Raw genomic sequence first — 21,691 nt, 5'->3', positions numbered from 1 at the left:
AAGTGCCACAATGGGAGCAACTAGGTCAGAGAAAGAGTGAATAAACCTTCTATAGTAGTTTGCAAACCCTAAAAAGCGCTGAATTGCTTTTAAGTTGGTGGGTTGCGCCCAACTAAGGATGGCTTGGAGCTTCTTTGGTTCCATTCGGAATCCCCCAGGGGAAATAATGTACCCTAAAAAGGATACCTCCGTGACATGAAATTCACATTTCTCCAGCTTGGCATATAAGTGATTTTCACGTAATTTCTTTAGCACCTGACGCACCTGGGTAACATGTTGTTCTACAGAGTCAGAATATATCAAAATGTCGTCTAAATAGACCACGACGAATCTTCCCAGAAACTCACGGAGCACATCATTAATGAGATCCTGAAAAACTGCCGGAGCGTTAGATAGGCCGAATGGCATGACCAGATACTCATAGTGGCCTGACTGAGTACTGAATGCCGTTTTCCACTCATCCCCCGACCTGATTCTAATGAGGTTATATGCTCCTCTCAGGTCAATCTTAGAAAAAATAACAGCCGAACGTAGCTGATCAAAGAGGACAGAGATCAGCGGCAGGGGGTAAGTATTCTTTACTGAGATCTTATTCAGCGCTCTAAAGTCAATGCAGGGTCTGAGGGAACCATCCTTCTTCTCTACGAAGAAAAACCCTGCACTTAAAGGGGATTTAGATGGCCTGATAAACCCTTTCTCAAGACTTTCTTTCACATACTCATTCATGGCCACAGTTTCAGGACCAGACAATGCATATAACCTTCCTTTAGGCAACGTGGCACCAGGAATTAACTCTATGGTACAATCATAAGGCCTATGAGGAGGCAAAATATCCGCATTGCCCTTGGAAAACACATCCAAAAAATCCTGGTATTCTCCAGGAATATGTGTGGACCCGGCAGCAGCTACTCGGATAGGAAGCGTAATACATTCTTTATCACAGATGGTACCCCATTGTAGGATCTCCCCAGACTGCCAATCTATGATGGGATTATGAAAGGCCAGCCAAGGGTGACCCAGAACCACAGGAACTGCTGGACAATGGGTAAGAAAAAACTCAATCTTTTCAGAATGCAGAGCTCCCACCGAGAGCAAAACAGGAGGTGTACATAGAGAAATAACCCATTGGATAAGGGACTCCCATCTAAACCATGCATGGTGATACACCTACCTAAGGTTAGCTGAGGAATACCTAAGGCCTTGGCCCATGTTAAGTCCATAAAGTTTCCTGCAGCTCCACTGTCCACAAAAGCAGAGACCGAGGAACAGAGGCTGTCATAAGAAACTTTAGCAGGAACCAACAGTGAATTATTTGAGGAGATGAGCTGTAGACCAAAGTGAACCCCCTCGCAATTCACTTGGTCAGGAAGTTTCCCGACTTGTTTGGACAACTACGGGCAAAATGTCCCTTACCTCCGCAGTATAAACACAGACCAGAATTTTGCCTCCTGGTTCTTTCTTCCGGAGACAATTTGGAGAGACCAATCTGCATAGGCTCCTCCATGTCTACAGGAACGGAAGGAACACAGGGAAAAGAAACTACAGATGCCCCTTTTTCAGCCCTCCGCTCTCTGAGCCGACGATCTATTTTAATAGAGAGTTCCATGAGTTTATCAAGGTTCTCAGGAGCGGGATACTGAAGGAGACTGTCTTTTATAGATTCAGATAAGCCGAGGCGAAACTGACTGCGCAGGGCAGGGTCATTCCAGCCACAGTCGTTCGACCAACGGCGAAACTCCGTACAATAATTCTCTGCAGGATTCCTACCCTGTCTAAGAGCACGCAACTGACTTTCTGCGGACGCCTCTCTATCAGGGTCGTCATACAATAGCCCTAAAGATTTTAAAAAGGCGTCTACAGACGACAAGGCCGGATCGTCTGTCTTTAAACCAAAAGCCCAGGTCTGAGGATCCCCCTGAAGCAGAGAAATTACAATTCCAACCCGCTGAGCCTCCGTACCTGAGGAGACTGGTCTTAACCGAAAATAAAGTTTACAAGACTCTTTAAAATTAAAAAACTGTTTTCTATCCCCAGAAAAACGGTCAGGCAGATGCATTTTTGGTTCAGGGATGACCCTCGGGGAAGTCCGTAACAGATCTTCCTGTGAGCTCACCCGGAGGGACAGATCCTGAACCATCTGAGTAAGTTCTTGAATCTGACTAACTAGAAACTGGCCAGGATTTGGCCCAACACCGGTGGGATTCATGAGGCCGACAAAATTCTCCCAACTGAATAAGTGAAAAAATTAACTCTTGTTGAAATTTTTTCTTTTGTCTGGCCGGTGATAATGTTATGATTCCTGTACTCCAGACCGGAGAAGATCTTATGACAGGGATCTGAGTACAGGAACAATATACTGGTTGTGGGAGCTGGAGAGCCTAGTAACCCCTGGCGCCCTAACTCCGTTGTCTCGCCCGTGTTATCAGAAATCCCCTGCGAGACTATGGTTGCTTGAGCCCATGGCAGCCGCGTTCGAAGGGCGGATTATGTCTGCCCAACCCCGATGCCCCCGCAGATCTTAATGGGAGACAAGGGGAAGTCCGAGACAGGGTGATAACAAGGGGCCCTCTGACTAAACAACCAGGCCAGGGGTTACAAGCTAACTAACAAATTCAAAAGGTATGTGCGGACAAGCCGCCAGGGAAAAGGACAACCAAAGATCCACTGATCCGACACTCCTATCCAGCACCGCCGGACACCAGAGTGGATCTTGTGGAAGCGGAATCCTCCGCAAAAGCTCCAGAACACAATAAAGCAAAATAATAAACAGTAGCGGACAAGCTGCGCCGCGACTCACGAACACCACCAGATGTTAAGGTGCTCGGTCAGACTCCAGGAACAGATGGTAACTTCCGAGTACAGGATCACTGAGAACAGGAACAATCGAATAGACCGGGACTGGAAACTCTCTCTGCAGCAGACACAGGCAAACAGGAAGCTATCACCGGCGTCTGTGAGGAGTCCTGGGAGTGCTTATATATGAGAGCCCTCCAATCCTGATCCAGACAGGGTGATTACATAATGATGCCGTGCAGCTGCATGCTGCACGGCCAAAACACACAAGCACTGATTTAATTAAGACCCAGCAACAGGGAACGCGGTCTGACCGTGGCGTCCCTGTTGCTAGGGTCTGAGCGGCTCCGTGCGCCCGGCGTCTAGGCGTTGCCAGGGAGCCGGCGGCTGAACGCGCCCGGCGTCCCTGGTTGCTAGGCGCCGGGCCGCACGGCCGAGCGGACCCCGGCGCCTAACAGGCGGTGCCATTGTTCTGCAAGATTTGAACGATTATCATAAAGAAGCTGAACGACAACTTAAGGATTCCTCGGTTTATATCAAACTTCGTCAGGAACCTTCAGCAGTATTTAAAAGGGAACTTAAAAACATCATACAGCAAGCCCTTGAAATGAAAATCATCTCCCAAGATCTCTTTGATGTACTTTTACCAGTACACCCGATTGTACCTTTATTCTATACCCTCCCGAAAGTGCACAAAAACATGGATCCACCCCCGGGTCGACCCATTATTAGTGCACGAGGGTCTCTGTTTCAACCTGTTGCCACGTACTTAGATGCTATTCTACAACCATTGGTTCAAGCAGAACCTACTTTTCTTCTTGACACCACTACCTTATTACGTAAATTAAACAATCTGCATGTTTCTAGCAATTGTTGGCTCGTTTGTATTGATGTTGTCAATCTTTATACGTCTATCCCTCATCACCTTGGGTTGACAGTATTGAAAGCATTTTTATCAAAGTTTAATGATTTTTCTGTGGATTTTATTAATTTCATTGTGTCACTCTTTGAATTGATTTTGACTAAAAACTATTTTCTGTATAATGATCAATTCTTTCTACAGGTGATGGGCTGCGCGATGGGCTCTTGCGCAGCCCCGGTGTATGCAAATATTGTAATGTTTGCTATCGAACATGACTTATTCCTTAAAAACCCTACAGTGAGTGCTAACTTAGTCTTTTTTACACGCTATATCGACGACCTCTTGGTCGTCTGGCTCGGTGACATTGCTGATTTGATCAAAGTTATTGAAGATCATAATTGTGGCTCTTGTCCCATTAAATTCACGTACTCCTATAGTCAGGAACAGATCGCATTTCTTGATGTATTAATATCTCTTAAAGATGACAACATCATTACCACTGTTCACAATAAATCTACAGACCGGAATACATTTTTACAAGCACATAGCTGCCATCCTAAAGCTTTGACCAGAGGCTTACCATATTCACAAATGATCCGTATACACAGAATTAATAATCAGATTGAAGCTTCCATGGCTCAGATGGATGTACTAATTGAAAAATTAGTCATTAGAGGATACTGCCGTAATGAATTATTAGCAACAAAAGATAAAGTTCTTAAGCTTGATAGAAACACCTTGCTTATTAAACAAAGCACCAATAAAAGCAATAATCTTAAATTACCGTGGGTTAATAAATTTAATACAGCATCCTCAACTGTTAATCAGATCTCTAAGAAACTTTGGCCAATTATTGAATCTGATAAATCACTGCCCCTTGAGAATTCTAGGCTAATGCCGTGTTACGCAAGAGGTAGAAACTTAAGAGATTTTCTGGTCAAAACTGACATAGCACCTCTTATGAAAAAATCTACTGTGTTAAAAACAACAGGTTGCGTCCGCTGCACCTGTGTGACCTGTCAGTTTCTCATTCCTGGTAACTATTTTAATCACCCACAAACAGGTAAAAAAATCAAAATCCATTATTTACTCACATGTAATTCTACATTTGTAATGTACCAACTACTATGTCCATGTGGATTAAGCTATGTGGGAAAGACAGAGCGAAAATTCAAAGAACGAATGGCGACCCATCGGTCAGCCATTCGTCATGCCCTTGAATCTGGGAAAAGTGGCCAGCCTGTGGCACGTCACTTTTACGAACATAAACATCCCCTTAATAGCCTTCGTTACCGCATGATCGACCACATTCCTCTGACAAAGAGAGGTGGCGATAGAGCACGAAAATTACTGCAATGTGAATCTCGGTGGATCATCCGATTGGATGTCATTACACCGAAGGGTCTCAATGATGCTATTAATTATGCATGCTTTTTATAAAATATATATGTTTTTGTGATTCATAGAGCATATGTTTTTTATATATTTATACTAGTTCATATTATTACTTTATGTTGATCTGATCTAATGCCTTCATATTTTTTGGTTGTGAACCGTACGCATGCTTTTGTTAAACAGCTGAAAACTGAATCCGTCATGCTTTCCCTGTTTGTTTACAGTTGCCATAGTGATTCTGCTGGGTGGGTGTGTGTAATGTCTTGCACTGATGATGTCATCAGACACTACCGCCGGACGGGTGCGTGGTCCCGCTCCCGGAACCGGCGTCTTTCACCTGGGTGGTTTTACACGGTATAAAGGTATGTTCTGTACATGTTGTGTTAATAAACCTGACGACGGTGCGGAGGCACCGAAACGTTGTTTAAAATTAAATACTATCTGACTGTGTCATATTTATCAAGAGCCGAGTGCCGCACTTTCTTCCAGCTATATATATATATATATATATATAAAACATATGGAGATTGGTGGCACTCACGCAGACTTGATAAATGCAGGAAGAAGTTTCTTTATTTGCCTACATGTTTCGGGGAAAAGCACCCCGTCCTCAGGGCTAGACAACAATAAAAACATACAAATCCAACACTTAAATACACCACAAAACGAGACATTAGTGCACTGATTGTACTCACCTGTCCTCACGGCGCTGCCGCTCGTCCGCACCTGCTGCACGCTTCCGTGTCGCTGGGCAATGACGTCACGGTGCGCCGCGGGGCAGGGAGATCGTCATGGAAACCAAACAAAGAACAGTACATAGTTGCCGGCTCGCTTAGAGCCTGTGAAAAGAAGACAAAATAGGAAATACCATTTAAAACAGCACATTTAAAATACATACATATCGTCACTAGAAGGGGAAAAAACCAGCAATCCCTAGCCTGTCTCATACACATTTCTATAGTGATATGCCAAAGTTCTAGTATTAAATGCAAAGAGAAAACTTTCTCTCTCATAGTAAATATGAAACAACTATCAATGATTCACCTCCCTTATAAGCAACATAACTCATTTAAAGGTATAGGCGCCAAAAGAAAACACTGCAATCCCAGGTTTTCATTCAGGCCACCTGGAGATAATGTTCCTAACTTAAATATCCAACGGGATTCTTTCTGTAGGAGCAATCTGTCCCTATTGCCACCCCTTAACGACATAGGGGTATGGTCAATCAGGATAGCACGAATGCTAGCCACCCCATGTTTGGCTGACAAGCAGTGTCGTGCAAATGGCTGGTCGCTTGTGCCCTTCTCGAAAGCTTTTTTGATGGCACTCCGATGGAGTGCCATCCTTTCTCTAAATTGTCTTATGGTCTTGCCCACATAGGCAAGACCACATGGGCATGTAAGCAAGTAAACTACGTGGGTAGTAGTGCAGGTAAGCCGATGTCTAATGGGTATCTTATGCCCTGTTTGTGGATGGTTAAAGGTAGTGCCCGTTTGCAAAGTATTGCACGTAGCACACCCAAGGCACCTATAGCACCCCATCTTAGGTCTAAGGAAATGGGCTTGGTCATGTTTAGCTAAATTAGTGACATCGAGCCGAACTACATAGTCTCCTATATTGTTACCCCTAGTGTGGCTAGGTAATAGTCTAGTGTTGGACAGACTACTAAGAGCTGTTTCAGTTTGTATAATAGGCCACAGTTGTTTGGCCTTACTTACTGTCCGTTTTGAACTTGTGGTAAATCTACTCACCCAAGGTAACCTATCAACTGTAGCTTTCTGGTTAGAGCTAGAGTTTAGTAATTGCTGTCATCGGAGTGCCATCAAAAAAGCTTTCGAGAAGGGCACAAGCGACCAGCCATTTGCACGACACTGCTTGTCAGCCAAACATGGGGTGGCTAGCATTCGTGCTATCCTGATTGACCATACCCCTATGTCGTTAAGGGGTGGCAATAGGGACAGATTGCTCCTACAGAAAGAATCCCGTTGGATATTTAAGTTAGGAACATTATCTCCAGGTGGCCTGAATGAAAACCTGGGATTGCAGTGTTTTCTTTAGGCGCCTATACCTTTAAATGAGTTATGTTGCTTATAAGGGAGGTGAATCATTGATAGTTGTTTCATATTTACTATGAGAGAGAAAGTTTTCTCTTTGCATTTAATACTAGAACTTTGGCATATCACTATAGAAATGTGTATGAGACAGGCTAGGGATTGCTGTTTTTTTCCCCTTCTAGTGACGATATGTATGTATTTTAAATGTGCTGTTTTAAATGGTATTTCCTATTTTGTCTTCTTTTCACAGGCTCTAAGCGAGCCGGCAACTATGTACTGTTCTTTGTTTGGTTTCCATGACGATCTCCCTGCCCCGCGGCGCACCGTGACGTCATTGCCCAGCGACACGGAAGCGTGCAGCAGGTGCGGACGAGCGGCAGCGCCGTGAGGACAGGTGAGTACAATCAGTGCACTAATGTCTCGTTTTGTGGTGTATTTAAGTGTTGGATTTGTATGTTTTTATTGTTGTCTAGCCCTGAGGACGGGGTGCTTTTCCCCGAAACATGTAGGCAAATAAAGAAACTTCTTCCTGCATTTATCAAGTCTGAGTGAGTGCCACCAATCTCCATATGTTTTATATTGTCTATTGCTGACCTGGAGGGCACCGCAGCAAAGGAATATCTTCACTTTTATTTGGAGTGCCGGTAACACTTTGGATATATATATATATATATATATATATTTGTGTGGTCGTCTGGCACTCTGGATGATAAAAAGCAAAGATGCCAGGGTGGCCTCCTGAAATTAATATATCTGGTAATCCTCCTTGGGTCCTGTGATAGGACCTCTATTGAAGAAAAATAGGTGGCACTCCAAGGACTTAAATAAAGTCAAACACTATTAAAAAAAAAAATATTCATGGATCAAAAAACAAAGTTTCAAGGCTCTACAGCCTTTCCATCAGGTTATGCATTATAGGTGAGGTGAAAAAAAACAGAGGTATTTTGTTTATTTATCTCACCTATAATGCATAACCAGATGAAAAGGCCGTAGAGCCTTGAAACGTTGTTTTTTTTGCACCATGACATTTATTTTTTGAATACAGTTTGACTTTATTTAAGTCCCTGGAGTGCCGCCTATTTTTCTTCAATAGAGGTCCTATCACAGGACCCAAGGAGGATTACCGGTTTTATATATATATCTATATATATATATCTATATTTCTATATATCTATATATATATATATATATATATATATATATATATATATATCACATTTATATATATATATATATATATATATATATTCACAAACTCACACATGTAAACACACATACATACATACATACATACATACATACATACTGTACATACAAGCACACACACAAACCCATATACATACATACATACATACATACATCATTCATATCATACAAAAACACACAAACAATTTCAAACTTACATACAGAGGGGCGGCCTGGGCAGCGTGAGGCAGAGTGAGGACGGAGGGAGCTGCTGTGGCTGAGCATGCGCAGCCAGCAGCTCCCCCGGCACCCGGGACATTCTCTAAGCAGAGAGCTGCAGAGCTCTCTGCTCTTGCTGCAGCTCCGTCCGATCGCGGCTTTTGCTTTTGTTGAGACGGAGACAGCTGTGTCTCCGTCTCAAAACATTTTTTGTGGTCATCAGGGGGGTTTCCAGGTACTCTGAACCCCCCCTGTGTGCGCCACTGGCACCAGCCTATGGCAGACGCAGTGTCTTCTTCTGATATTCCTCTGCACATGGCCTCTGTGGTTGCAGCACTGCGTTTGGGGTTGCAGTTGCGTCCACTGACACGCCGGCTCACGTCAGGCCACCTCCCAGTCACTGCCCATGGTTTTGTGCCAGTTGCGGTAATGCCAGTGCCTCCATACACCGCAGCGACCTCTGCATACAGTCAGGGTTTCTGGACTTTTCACGCATGCACTGCAGTTAAAAATTGCTCAACTGCGCAAACATCGGCTTACCATCCTTCTCTGAATCAGGCCATTGGGGGTAATTCCAAGTTGATCGCAGCAGGAATTTTGTTAGCAGTTGGGCAAAACCATGTGCACTGCAGGGGGGGGCAGATGTAACATGTGCAGAGAGTTAGATTTGGGTGGGTTATTTTATTTCTGTGCAGGGTAAATACTGGCTGCTTTATTTTTACACTGCAAATTAGATTGCAGATTGAACACACCACACCCAAATCTAACTCTCTCTGCACATGTTACATCTGCCTCCCCTGCAGTGCACATGGTTTTGCCCAACTGCTAACAAAAATCCTGCTGCGATCAACTTGGAATTACCCCCATTGTGCGCATTGTGTACCATCAGCTGCAGGTAAGTGCAAATAGGACACCCGTCCTAACTCTGTACAAGACATAATTTATACCCCCAAATAAATCCACCAACTTTGGTGGTCATTCCGAGTTTAGCAGCATTGCACACGCTAGGCCGCCGCCCTCTGGGAGTGTATCTTAGCGTAGCAGAATAGCGAACGAAAGATTAGCAGAACTGCTACTAAATATTTTCTTGCAGTTTCTGAGTAGCTCCAGACCTACTCCTAGATTGCGATCACCTCAGTCCGTTTAGTTCCTATTTTAACGTCACAAATACGCCCTGCGTTCGGCCAGGCACTCCCCCGTTTCTACAGACACGCCTGCGTTTTTACCTGGCACGCCTGCGTTTTTTAGCACACTCCCGGAAAACGCTCAGTTACCTCCCAGAAACGACCCTTTCCTGTCAATCATTCTCCGATCAGCAGTGCGACTGAAAAGCGCCGTACGAACACCAGCAAATCTACTACGTTTTGTGTTAAATAACTTAGCGCATGCGCTCTGCGTATCATGCGCATTTAGCAACAAATCGCAGCATAGCGAAAATCGGCAACGAGCGATCAACTCGGAATGACCACCTTTATCTTGTAATTATTGGGTTCTAAACCTGAGTCTAGAACCTGATAATTCCCTGGTGTTCCCCTCTCTGCAATGTCTCAGCAGTAAAGTGATCACTAATGGAATGCCTTGTTGGTTACAGAGGGTAACATGTACTAAGCAGTGATAAAAGTGGAGAAATGAGCCAGTGGAGAAGTTGCCCATGGCAACCAATCAGCTGCTCTGTATACTTTTATAGTATGCAAATTATAAATGTTACGGCAATGCTGGTTGGTTGCCATGGGCAACTTCTCCACTGGCTCACTTCTCCACCTTTATCCCTGCTTAGTACATGTAGCCCAGAGTCTCCAAAATCTAGCCCCAAAAGTTGATGGCTCGCCCTCTCGCACCCTTCAGTCACCTCACTAGGAGAGTAGGTGGCAGAATCCTTTTAGTAAGTGCATTTATTTGTTTCTTTCCCTCTGGGTGGATAGTAAATAAAAGTTAATTTCCTTCTATATTTTTCCTTATTATTTTTTCAATATTAAATTATTTTTTAATAGAATGCAGAGGATGATAGGAGCCGCCTTTGCTTTAAGCCAAATACTTCCCCAACCGCTGTTGAGGCAGGTTGGGTGGCTTGAGTGCCGACACTGTCTGCTGACGCTACATGCTGGCAGCAGCACCACTGCAGCCTGTGCCAGCTACTATGGTTAGCGATCACATAACAACCAGAGGGTCTGGTATGAAATACAGTCGGTCGGAATGTCGGTGGTCACATGACCGACTGTGGCATCCCAACACTGAAGATCCCAACAAATGAAAGTTAGTTATACTTGCAATGAAACACAAAAATGTGACGGCACACAACTTGACACTACCAGACACAATACATATACACATAGCATACAGTACACGTATATATACACATGTATATATATATATCATGTGTGTGTGTGTGTGTGTTTATAGAGTATGTATGTATATACATGTGTGTATATATATGCACATACTATAATTAAATAAAGTAAATTTATATTAAGCACTTACAAGTGCCACCAGGAAGACAGCAGGCTGCAAAGGATGCTAGACAGCCATTAATAATACTCTTACAGCAAAAAAAAATAAAATACTTTTTTTTGCTCGGAAACCCCCCCTGCGTGCACCACTGATCCAGCTGTGGAATAGCACATTTATTTGCTACAATAAAAAATCAAAGTCACAACTAATGTGAAGACTATTCCCAATATAATATATAGGAAGAACACTGACAATTATATCATCTGTTTTGTTGCTGGTTTCTTAAGTCTTCCGGCAAATTTGTGTTGCAATTGCAGAGAATTGGTCATTATGTAATCTTGTACTTTGCTGTTGTATACAGGGAGTGTGCAGATCCGTTACAAGAATAACACTTGAGACGTATAAAAGTGTGATGGTCTGTCAGTTATTGCATCAGTCCGAGAGAGAGGTCCAACATGGAGAGGTCTCTGACAGTGTACTTAGTGCTGGGAGCAGTTGCAGCTGCTGCTTGTGCGTCATTACCCGTAATGCAATGGACAGAAGATGACATCTCCGCCATGTGTGTCATCAGCGCTGATTACTACAACAAAGTGTCCGGGGAAGACGCTGTCTATAAGCTCCTTGGAAATAATTCTGAGTATATGATGGTTAGTGACTAAACTTATATTTTTAGTAATAATAATACTAGTTGATGTGCCCGGTTTCAACTGCGCAAAGGTTGGTTGGGGGCGGAACATTTTACCCCTTTTCAACCCCTTAGGAGTTGAATTTCGACAAATCCGGCTGCTTAGTGGTGGCTGCAAATAACTGTCACAGTTTCCAGCAGGTCACATGTTCCAGGTCACCCAGCAGGTGCACAGGGAGAGTTCACCAACTGTCACATTTTCAAAGAGCACAATGGTGATGCATTGTGATTGGCTGCTGGACGTTTTGCCACATAACTCCGAAACGAAGCAACCAATCACAACGCCAATATAATTCTGCATATCTATGGATTAAGACTTTTCATTAATTTTGCCTGCTCAGGCAACGGTATCACATGTCACTTATAAAAATCGTCCTTACGCTATTAATACAGTATATATTTTTATTTATGTAGTGTGTTTCTCCGATAGGGCTCACCGCACTTTACCACCTGAGACAGCAATAATTCATGCATCATTTTGAGTTCTATGTAATTGAGTTCTCTTTCTATATGTAAATACAGCACTCTGCAATCGTCTGCGTTCCCTGTTTGTAGGATGCGGCCTCCCGTTGCCACCGACTACAATTCACAGTGAAAGAAACTTTATGCCAGAAAGCAGACAACAGAACGACAGCGGAGTGCGCATTCAGAGACGACGGTGTAAGTACTAAGAGACCATTAGGCTGATTCTGAGTCCCGTGCGAGTCAGTTGTATTGTGTGCTGGGAGATAAATGTGTGTCTCTCCGTCTCTGTATCTATGCAGCTGTGCTGCGCTTACCCATCACTGGGCTGCCATCTTTTGTGTCGCAACGGCTGCATGTGACATCATCAGAGCCGGCCATAGGCATAGGCAAACTAGGCAATTGCCTAGGGCATTTGATATGCCTAGGGGCATCAACAGCTTCTGCTGATTAAAATGATATGCGGCATGCCAATACTCTGTGTGTAGCATTTCATATGCAGATACAGCCACAGTCTCACACAGTATATAGGCATGCTGCATATCATTTTAATCAGCAGAAGCTGCTTGTGCATCCTAGCCACATAGCAATGCAAATAAGATGCATTTTCATAAAAAAAAAGTGCCCAACGTTAGCATTGAGGCAATATTTATGAGGATACATCTGTATCCAAACAGAGTCAGAGGTCACAGTGTTAGTGGCAGTGTGAGTGCTGTGTGCATGTGAGTGGGTTGGTTGTGCAGTAGTGTTCGGAATATGTGTAAGGAGCATTATGTGTGTCATGTAAAAATGCATGTGTGTCATTATGTGTATAAGGGCATTAATAATGTGCAGCATATGTGTAACAGGGTACTACTGTATGTGTGTCATTATGTGTATAGGGGCACTAATAATGTGCAGCAAATGTGTAACAGGGTACTACTGTATGTGTGTCATTATGTGTATAGGGGCATTAATAATGTGCAGCATATGTGTAACAGGGTACTACTGAATGTGTGTCATTATGTGTATAGGGGCACTAATAATGTGCAGCAAATGTGTAGGGGGCACTATGTGTGTCATTATGTGTATAAGGACATTAATAATGTGCAGCATATGTGTAAGGGAAATTATGTGTAAAAGGGCATTAATAAAGGTTGTCATAATGTGTAAGGTGCCTTGTGTTTATAAGGACATTAATAATGTGTCTCATATGTGTAAGGGGCATTACTGTGCGGCATTATGTGTATAAGGTGCTCTACTATGTGGCGTTGCGTATAGAAAGGGCACTACTGTGTCGTCTAATGTGAAAAAAGAGCAATAGGGTGTGGTGTAATGTGATAAAGGAGCAATTCAGTGTGATGTAATGTGAATAAGGGGCTGTACTGTGTGGAGTAACGTTTATAAGGTAAAGTGATACTAATGTGGGATGTAATATGAATTATGGACACTAGCGCATGATCAAATGTGAATAAAGTTGCAGTACTGTGTGGCGTAATTGGAATTGGGGTTACTATTGTGTGGTCATTCCCCTTGCCAGCAAAGACACACCCCTTTTTGGGCTGTGCGCCGAATGTGCGAACTGTTCCTATTTAAAATATAGGGGGTACAAACACCAAAATAAGGACTGCTATGGGTGAGGGGTGATGGTGCTGGGAAAGGGGTGCAGGGTCAGAGGCGGAACCAGCGGTGGTGCTAGGGGGCACCAGCCAAAATTTTGCCTAGGGCATCATATTGGTTAGGGCCGGCTCTGGACATCATGAAGCCACCGCGGTCCACCTCACAAACGGTTCGGACACACCTCCATTATGTGGACCCTGCCCCCCAAACGGCACATCGACGCCCCCCCCCAAAAGCTGATCGTTGCCCTGTCACCGCCCCCTGCCGGGACTTAGACTGCGTTCGGACGCAAAAGCAGTTTAAGTCCTCGCGCATGCACGCAGTGGAATGTGCGCATGCAGAGGTGTTGAGATTGCCAAATAGCGATTTCAGCACTTCTACGTCCAGGCCCTATAGGCGCTATATCCCATAGACATGTACTGTACTGTGATCAATATACATTAATTGCACAGGATTTATACCCCTTTCACACTGACAGATATTTCCTGGGTTATTGCACGTGCGCATCAACCCGGGAATTTGCTCAGTGTGAAAGGGTCCTGTAAGAATTTCCCGGATCGAGCGTCCCAGCATTTCATCCCAGGTCGCGACCTGGGTTGAAGCCGAAATCGACCTGGGATGCGTGCAGTGTGAATGGGTAAGCTGGGTCACGGCACCTGGCACCCGTTCTCTGCATAGGAGGAGGCAGCGCTTGGAGATGATCATCTCCAAGCACCGCCTCTGGTAGCGTCAGCGGTGATGTAACAATAATAATATAACAATAATAATATAATCTTCCATAAAAGAAAGTTGAAATATATTATTTCCTACTCAAGACATCAGCAACGCCACATTCCCGCTCTCATCATTTCCCACCTTGGCTATTGCAATCAGAGGGGGGGGGGGGGGGGGGGGCAGGTACAATTTTTTCTGGACCCAGGCCTGAGAGAGGGGCCCAGCAGGGGCCGAAGTCATCCCCCTCCCCCCTTGACAACAGCAGCTGCAGCTCTTCTCCTCAACCCAGCACCCGCTGCTGTATGCTGTACTGCACTGTGGCCAGGGTGCAGAGCCACGCCTCCTGTGATTAGGCCACGCCCACTGAAAAGTACCTGGGCCCAGTCAGGCTCTCTACTGCCCTGATTGCAAACTCCTGCTACTAGCCTTCCCCTCTGCTGTCTCTCCCCTGATCAATGCATCCTAAGCACTGCGGGGAGACTAATACTACTTTTACACTAAAATGGCGAGCTGCGCCCGGGATTTGTGCACGGGCTTGGAGATCAGATGATCAGATGATCTCCAAGCTCCGCCTCTTCTTTATGCAGTGAACGGGTGCCGGGTTACATCATTCGTTTACACTGCACCGCGACCCGGATCTTTCCCGGTACCAACCCTGCAAGCTAGCCGGGATGGATGCGTGCGGGATTCCCGGCACCTACAGAAAAAATAAATGCTGGAGACGGGGAATAGCGGGAAGTCGCCAGTCCCTGAGGACAGGTCATAACATCAATCACTGATGTCATTTAAATGTCATTTGTCTTTGTACGCAGTCGGTAAACGCCGGCATGTGGCTAGCCGACCACCTGTTACCTCCCTGAAACGCCCACCGAAACTGCATCTCTCTGCGCGCAAATCCGATCTGCGTCTTAGAGCGGTGACTGCGTGCGTCCGACTTCGCCACTGCGTCCATTTGTGAATCAGGCCCACAATTAATTCTATTTCTCTCTGACAGGTGGTTAAATCCTGCACATCCTCTATCTTTGCAGAGAAGGAGCGGGATATCATTGTGGTGACATGTGACAACCTCCATCTAGAGGTAAGTGGCTTCCGGTATTCATTGTTTCCTCTGTGATTAGCGGACGTTCCTCTAGTGATCGCCGGGAGGCCGGCCGCCGGCACCCTGAAGACCACCCCTTCCAGGAGTCAGCGCGGTGGGAGATTAGGACAAGTGATCTTATCTCTGTAACCATGAAACTCCTGACATGAATAAGGAATATTGGGGGTCATTCTGACCCGATCGCACGCTTCAGTTTATCGCAGCGGTGCGATCAGGTCAGAACTGCACATTCACCGGCAGAGGCGGACGCTGGGCGGTGGGGGGGCCGAACGGCGGCATTTGGCCGCCATTTCATGGGCGCTGACCGGCCAACGCAGGCGTGGCCGGACCATTGGGGGGGCGGGCCGTGGCGGCTGCGTGACATCACACGCAGCCGCTGCGGGCCAGGGAGCAATGAGTAGGTCCCGGCCAGCATGCTAAAGCTACGCTGGTCGGGAGCTACTCTTGAAGTGCAAAGGCATCGCCGCTGTGCGATGCCTTTGCACTTCTGCGGGGGGGCCGGCACTGACATGCGGGGCGTCCCCCCGCATGTCAGTGTGAATGATCGTAGCTGTGCTAAATTTAGCACAGCTACGATCATCTCAGAATGACCCCCATTGCCCCTGAATCAGAGATGGACGCATTGCCGATGTCAGGCGTAGCGGAGCAAGTTTTAGTCCTGGTTGTACCCGTGTAGATTCGTAGTTACGATATCAGATGTACGGAAGGAGAAGTGTACTGAATATGTAGCAGGCGGTGACTGGGAGGTGTCTGCGCATGCTCGGAGATGGTCCGTGTTCTTGGCGTGTTATGATAGGTGTGATGGGGAAAGTGGTTGCATGCACAGTCGCACATCTACACACATAGCAGGCATGGGGAAACTGTAGCTGCCATACGGTCAGGGTAAGTTTCGGTGGTACGACGGATGGCGGCATCTAAAGACACACCAGGCGGTAATCCATTGCCTACATACAGTGCCGCACACAGGTGACCGCAACGCTAGGGGTGAATGGAGCTACTGCCTGGGCCTGAAAGTAAAATCAGGGCCCATAGCTCCACCCCCAGTCACCACTGACGCACTTGATGTCCAGGGGCAATACTCCCCTCCATCGCCAGACACTTCAGCAGCTCTTGTCATGCTGCGATGTCCGGTTGGCGAGGGATTAGATGGCTGCATTGCGATACACAGCAGCACTGGATGTTGTTGAACCGCAGATGTGACCTGTGCAGAGCATGTGGAGACGCGGCGCTCTGCACAGGATCCGCAGCAGTGTCAGTTTCTGCCAGGGGGACACATCAGAAGGTTGGGCAGCTTCATATGCGCTGTGGTCCAGCGAGCGCTGCTTCTGCCTGTCACAACTTCATAACACATCATTGTTGGCCCAGCCTCAGCCGCTTCATAAACGTACGCACTGGCCCGAATCAGATGCCACCGGGGTCTGGACAGGTGGGTAGCAGTGACACAGGCGGAATGCCCAACCCTCACCCCCGCCTCCAACACTGCAGAGAGAGGGGGGGGGGGAGAGGGAGAGGAAGGGAGGGAGAGAGCGCGGGAGAGAGGGAGAGGGAGAGAGGGAGGGGTAGAGGAAGGGAGGGAGAGAGGGCGGGAGAGGGAGAGGAAGGGAGGGAGAGAGGGCGGGAGAGGGAGAGGAAGGGAGGGAGAGAGCGCGGGAGAGAGGGAGAGGGAGAGAGGGAGGGGTAGAGGAAGGGAGGGAGAGGGAGAGAGGGAGGGGTAGAGGAAGGGAGGGAGAGAGGGCGGGAGAGAGGGGGGAGAGGGAGAGGAAGGGAGGGAGAGAGGGCGGGAGAGGGAGAGGAAGGGAGGGAGAGAAAAAGAGAGAGAGGGACAGAGAGAGAGAGAGGGAGAGAGAAAAAGAGAGAGAAAGGGAGAGAGGGGGGAAAAGAAAGAGGGGGGAGAGAAAGGGATAGATAGAGAGAGAGAGAAAGAGCGGGGGAGAGAAAGGGAGAGATAGAGAGAGAGAAAGAGAGGGGAAGAGAAAGAGGGGGGAGAGAAAGGGAGAGATAGAGAGAGAGAAAGAGGGGGGGAGAGAAAGGGAGAGATAGAGAGAGAGAAAAAGAGGGGGAGAGAAAGAGGGGGGAGAGAAAGGGAGAGATAGAGATAGAGAGAGAGAGAGAGAGAGAGAGGAAGAGAAAGAGGGGGGAGGGAAAGGGAGAGAGAGAGAGAGGGAAAGGGAGAGAGAGGGAGAGAAATATAGGGGAAGAGAAAGAGGGGGGGAGAGAAAGGTAGAGATAGAGAGAGAGAAAGAGGGGGGAAGAGAAAGAGGGGGGGGAAAGGGAGAGATAGAGAGAGAGAGAAAGAGGGGGGAAGAGAAAGAGGGGGGAGAGAAAGGGAGAGAGAGAGAGAGAGAGAGAGAGAGAAAGAGAGGGGAAGAGAAAGAGGGGGGAGAGAAAGGGAGAGATAGAGAGAGAGAGAGAGAGAGAAAGAGAGGGGAAGAGAAATAGGGGGGAGAGAAAGGGAGAGATAGAGAGAGAGAAAGAGAGGGGAAGAGAAAGAGGGGGGAGGGAAAGGGAGAGATAGAGAGAGAGAAAGAGAGGGGAAGAGAAAGAGGGGGGAGAGAAAGGGAGAGAGGGGAAGAGAAAGAGGGGGGAGAGAAAGGGAGAGATAGAGAGAGAGAAAGAGAGGGGAAGAGAAAGAGGGGGGGGGAAAGGGAGAGATAGAGAGAGAGAAAGAGGGGGGAAGAGAAAGGGGGAGAGAGAGAGAGAGAGAGAGAAAGAGAGGGGAAGAGAAAGAGGGGGGAGAGAAAGGGAGAGATAGAGAGAGAGAGAAAGAGAGGGGAAGAGGAAGAGGGGGGAGAGAAAGGGAGAGATAGAGAGAGAGCGGGGGAGGGAGAGAGACATAGAAAGAGGGATAGAGGGAGTCCTCCTCGCTGATATAGAAACTCTCCGACAGACAGTTGGAGTGCGTGATGACATCACTGATCGCGCACATACTATTACCTGAGGTCATACACATATTGGAGTCATGTCTGTATGTGTTTTTATGCAGCACAAAAGAGAAAAGAGGTCAAAGCAAGGCGGCAAAAGTGGAAAGCGCGGAGGTCGTGGTGGAAAAGGCATCTTTAAACCTGGATTTGGCTCGGCCATTGCTGGGGTCAATAGAAAACCAAAAATCTGATTTGCTTAAATTACTTTATATTTCTGTGTTGTTGTTTTTATGCAGATTTTAATAAAACTTAATTTTCTGCAAATTGTTTTCATTAGATACCAATAAAGGAAGATACTGTTACATGTTACTCTGTCTTTCAGGGAAGGCACAAAACTAGGGCGTGATTCTGAGTCGCAGGCACTGCCCACGTCGGGTGCAGTAAAGCGATGTTTGGCCCTCATTCCGAGTCGTTCGCTCGGTATTTTTCATCGCATCGCAATGAAAATCCGCTTAGTACGCATGCGCAATAATCGCACTGCGACTGCGCCAAGTTATTTTGCTATGAAGATAGTATTTTTACTCACGGCTTTTTCTTCGCTCCGGCGATCGTAGTGTGATTGACAGGAAATGGGTGTTACTGGGCGGAAACACAGCGTTTTATGGGCGTGTGGTTGAAAACGCTACCGTTTCCAGAAAAAACGCAGGAGTGGCCGGAGAAACGGGGGAGTGTCTGAGCGAACGCTGGGTGTGTTTGTGACGTCAAACCAGGAACGACAAGCACTGAACTGATCGCACAGGCAGAGTAAGTGTGGAGCTACTCTGAAACTGCTAAGAAGTTTGTAATTGCAATATTGCGAATACATCGGTCGCAAATTTAAGATGCTAAGATACACTCCCAGTAGGCGGCGGCTTAGCGTGTGCAACTCTGCTAAATTCGCCTTGCGACCGATCAACTCGGAATGAGGGCCTTTGTACACGGGCCCTCATTCCGAGTTGTTCGCTCGCTAGCTGCTTTTAGCAGCATTGCACACGCTAAGCCGCCGCCCTCTGGGAGTGAATCTTAGCTTAGCAGAATTGCGAATTAAAGATTAGCAGAATTGCGAATAGAAATTTCTTAGCAGTTTCTGAGTAGCTCCAGACTTACTCCTACACTGCAATCAGTTCAGTCAGTTTCGTTCCTGGTTTGACGTCACAAACACACCCAGCGTTCACCCAGGCACTCCCCCGTTACTCCAGACACTCTCGCGTTTTTCCCTGACACACCTGCGTTTTTCCGCACACTCCCAGAAAACGGTCAGTTTCCGCCCAGGAACACCCACTTCCTGTCAATCACACTAGGATCAGCAGAACGATGAAAAAAAAACCTTGATAGGCCGTTAGTAAAATACCAAACTTTTGTGCAAATTTACTTGGCGCAGGCGCGCTGCTTACATTGTGCACGCGCAGTTTGCGACTAAACGCTCCGTAGCGAAAAAAAATAACGAGCGAACAACTTGGAATGACCCCCACTGTGCATGCGTCTGAGTCACAGCCTGTCTGCGTCCCGATTGTAACTGCAGCGTCCGTGTATGTGCTCACTCATACACAGACATGGAGACCAGGAGCTGTGATAGGCATGTTGTCACACACACTTACTCCACATACTGCAAGCTTGACACTGCACAGCAACACAGCAAGTGATGAGGCATGGTTCAGCAGGCTACACAACAGCACAGTAACACAGCCCAGTGGTGAGGCATGGTACTGCAGGTTGCAAACCAGTACAGTAACACACCCAGTGGTGAGGCAGCTGCACAACCGCACAGTAACACAGCACAGTGGTAAGACATGGTACTGCAGGTTGCACAACAGCACAGTAACACACCACAGTGGTGAGGCATGGTACTGCAGGTTGCACAACAGCACAGTAACACACCACAGTGGTGAGGCATGGTACTGCAGGTTGCACAACAGCACAGTAACCCAGCCCAGTGGTGAGGCAGCTGCTCAACAGCACAGTATCACAGCCCAGTGGTGATGCATGGCACTGCAGGCTACACAACAGCACAGTAATAGAGCCCAGTGGTAAGACATGGTACTGCAGGCTGCACAAAAGCACAGTAACAGCACAGTGGTGAGGCAGCTGCACAACAACACTTTAACACATCCCAGTGGTGAGGCATGGTACTGCAGGCATGACACAACACAGTAACACACCACAGTGGTGAAGCATGGTACTGCAGGCATGACACAGCACAGTATCACAGCCCAGTTAGTGAGGCATGGTACTACAGGCTGCATGACATCACAGTAACACAACACAGTGGTGAGGCATAGTACTGCTGGAATGACACAGCACAGTAACACAGCACAGTGGTGAGGCATGGTACTGCAGGCATGACAGCACATTAACACAGCACAGTGGTGAGGCATGGTACTGCAGGCATGACAGCACATTAACACAACACAGTGGTGAGGCATGGTACTGATGGCATGACACAGCACAGTAACACAGCACAGTGGTGAGGCATGATACTGCAGGCATTACACAGCACAGTAACACAGGACAGTGGCGAGACATGGTACTGCAGGCTATACAACAGGACAGTAACATAGCCCAGTGGTGAGACATGGTACTGCAGGCATGACACAGCACAGTATCACAGCACAGTGGTGAGGCATGATACTGAAGGCATGACACAGCACAGTAACACAGCCCAGTGGTGAAGCATGGTACTGCAGGCAAGACACAGCACAGTATCACAGCCTAGTGGTGAGGCATGGTACTGAAGGCATGACACAGCACAGTATCACAGCACAGTGGTGAGGCATGATACTGAAGGCATGACACAGCACAGTATCACAGCCCAGTGGTGAAGCATGGTACTGCAGGCAAGACACAGCACAGTATCACAGCCTAGTGGTGAGGCATGGTACTGAAGGCATGACACAGCACAGTATCACAGCCCAGTGGTGAGGCATGGTACTGCAGGCATGACACAACACAGTATCACAGCCCAGTGGTAAATCATGGTACTGAAGGCATGACACAGCACAGTATCACAGCCCAGTGGTAAATCATGGTACTGAAGGCATGACACAGCACAGTAACACAGCCTAGTGGTGAATCATGGTACTGCAGGCATGACACAACACAGTAACACAGCCCAGTGGTGAGGCATGGTACTGCAGGCATGACACAGCACAGTAACACAGCACAGTGGTGAGGCATGGTACTGCAGGCATGACACAGCACAGTAACACAGCCTAGTGGTGAATCATGGTACTGCAGGCATGACACAACACAGTAACACAGCCCAGTGGTGAGGCATGG

The 21,691-nt window shown here is 47.0% G+C and overlaps 1 protein-coding gene across 1 annotated transcript; it reads left to right on the top strand.

Moving 5' to 3' along the window:
* Positions 1 to 11,371: 11,371 nt before the first annotated feature.
* LOC134929518 (cathelicidin-related antimicrobial peptide Bf-CRAMP-like) lies at positions 11,372 to 18,723 on the top strand. Its single transcript, XM_063925117.1, has 4 exons — positions 11,372 to 11,603; positions 12,197 to 12,301; positions 15,411 to 15,494; positions 18,499 to 18,723. Exons 1-4 carry the CDS (start codon positions 11,412 to 11,414, stop codon positions 18,625 to 18,627), a joined length of 510 nt encoding a protein of 169 aa, XP_063781187.1. The 5' UTR covers positions 11,372 to 11,411; the 3' UTR covers positions 18,628 to 18,723.
* Positions 18,724 to 21,691: the final 2,968 nt, after the last annotated feature.

This window comes from Pseudophryne corroboree, chromosome 5, assembly GCF_028390025.1.
Source record: "Pseudophryne corroboree isolate aPseCor3 chromosome 5, aPseCor3.hap2, whole genome shotgun sequence".
Lineage (NCBI taxonomy): Eukaryota > Metazoa > Chordata > Amphibia > Anura > Myobatrachidae > Pseudophryne > Pseudophryne corroboree.
This window is presented reverse-complemented; position numbering and strand designations above follow the sequence as displayed.

What these genes read in the sequence shown, in the direction of transcription:
- LOC134929518 (XM_063925117.1), top strand. Translation starts at nt 11,412, where the DNA reads ATGGAGAGGTCTCTGACAGTGTACTTAGTGCTGGGAGCAGTTGCAGCT. An exon ending in ATAATTCTGAGTATATGATG is followed by an intron (nt 11,604 to 12,196) that starts GTTAGTGACTAA and finishes CCCTGTTTGTAG; the next exon opens with GATGCGGCCTCCCGTTGCCA. An exon ending in GCGCATTCAGAGACGACGGT is followed by an intron (nt 12,302 to 15,410) that starts GTAAGTACTAAG and finishes TCTCTCTGACAG; the next exon opens with GTGGTTAAATCCTGCACATC.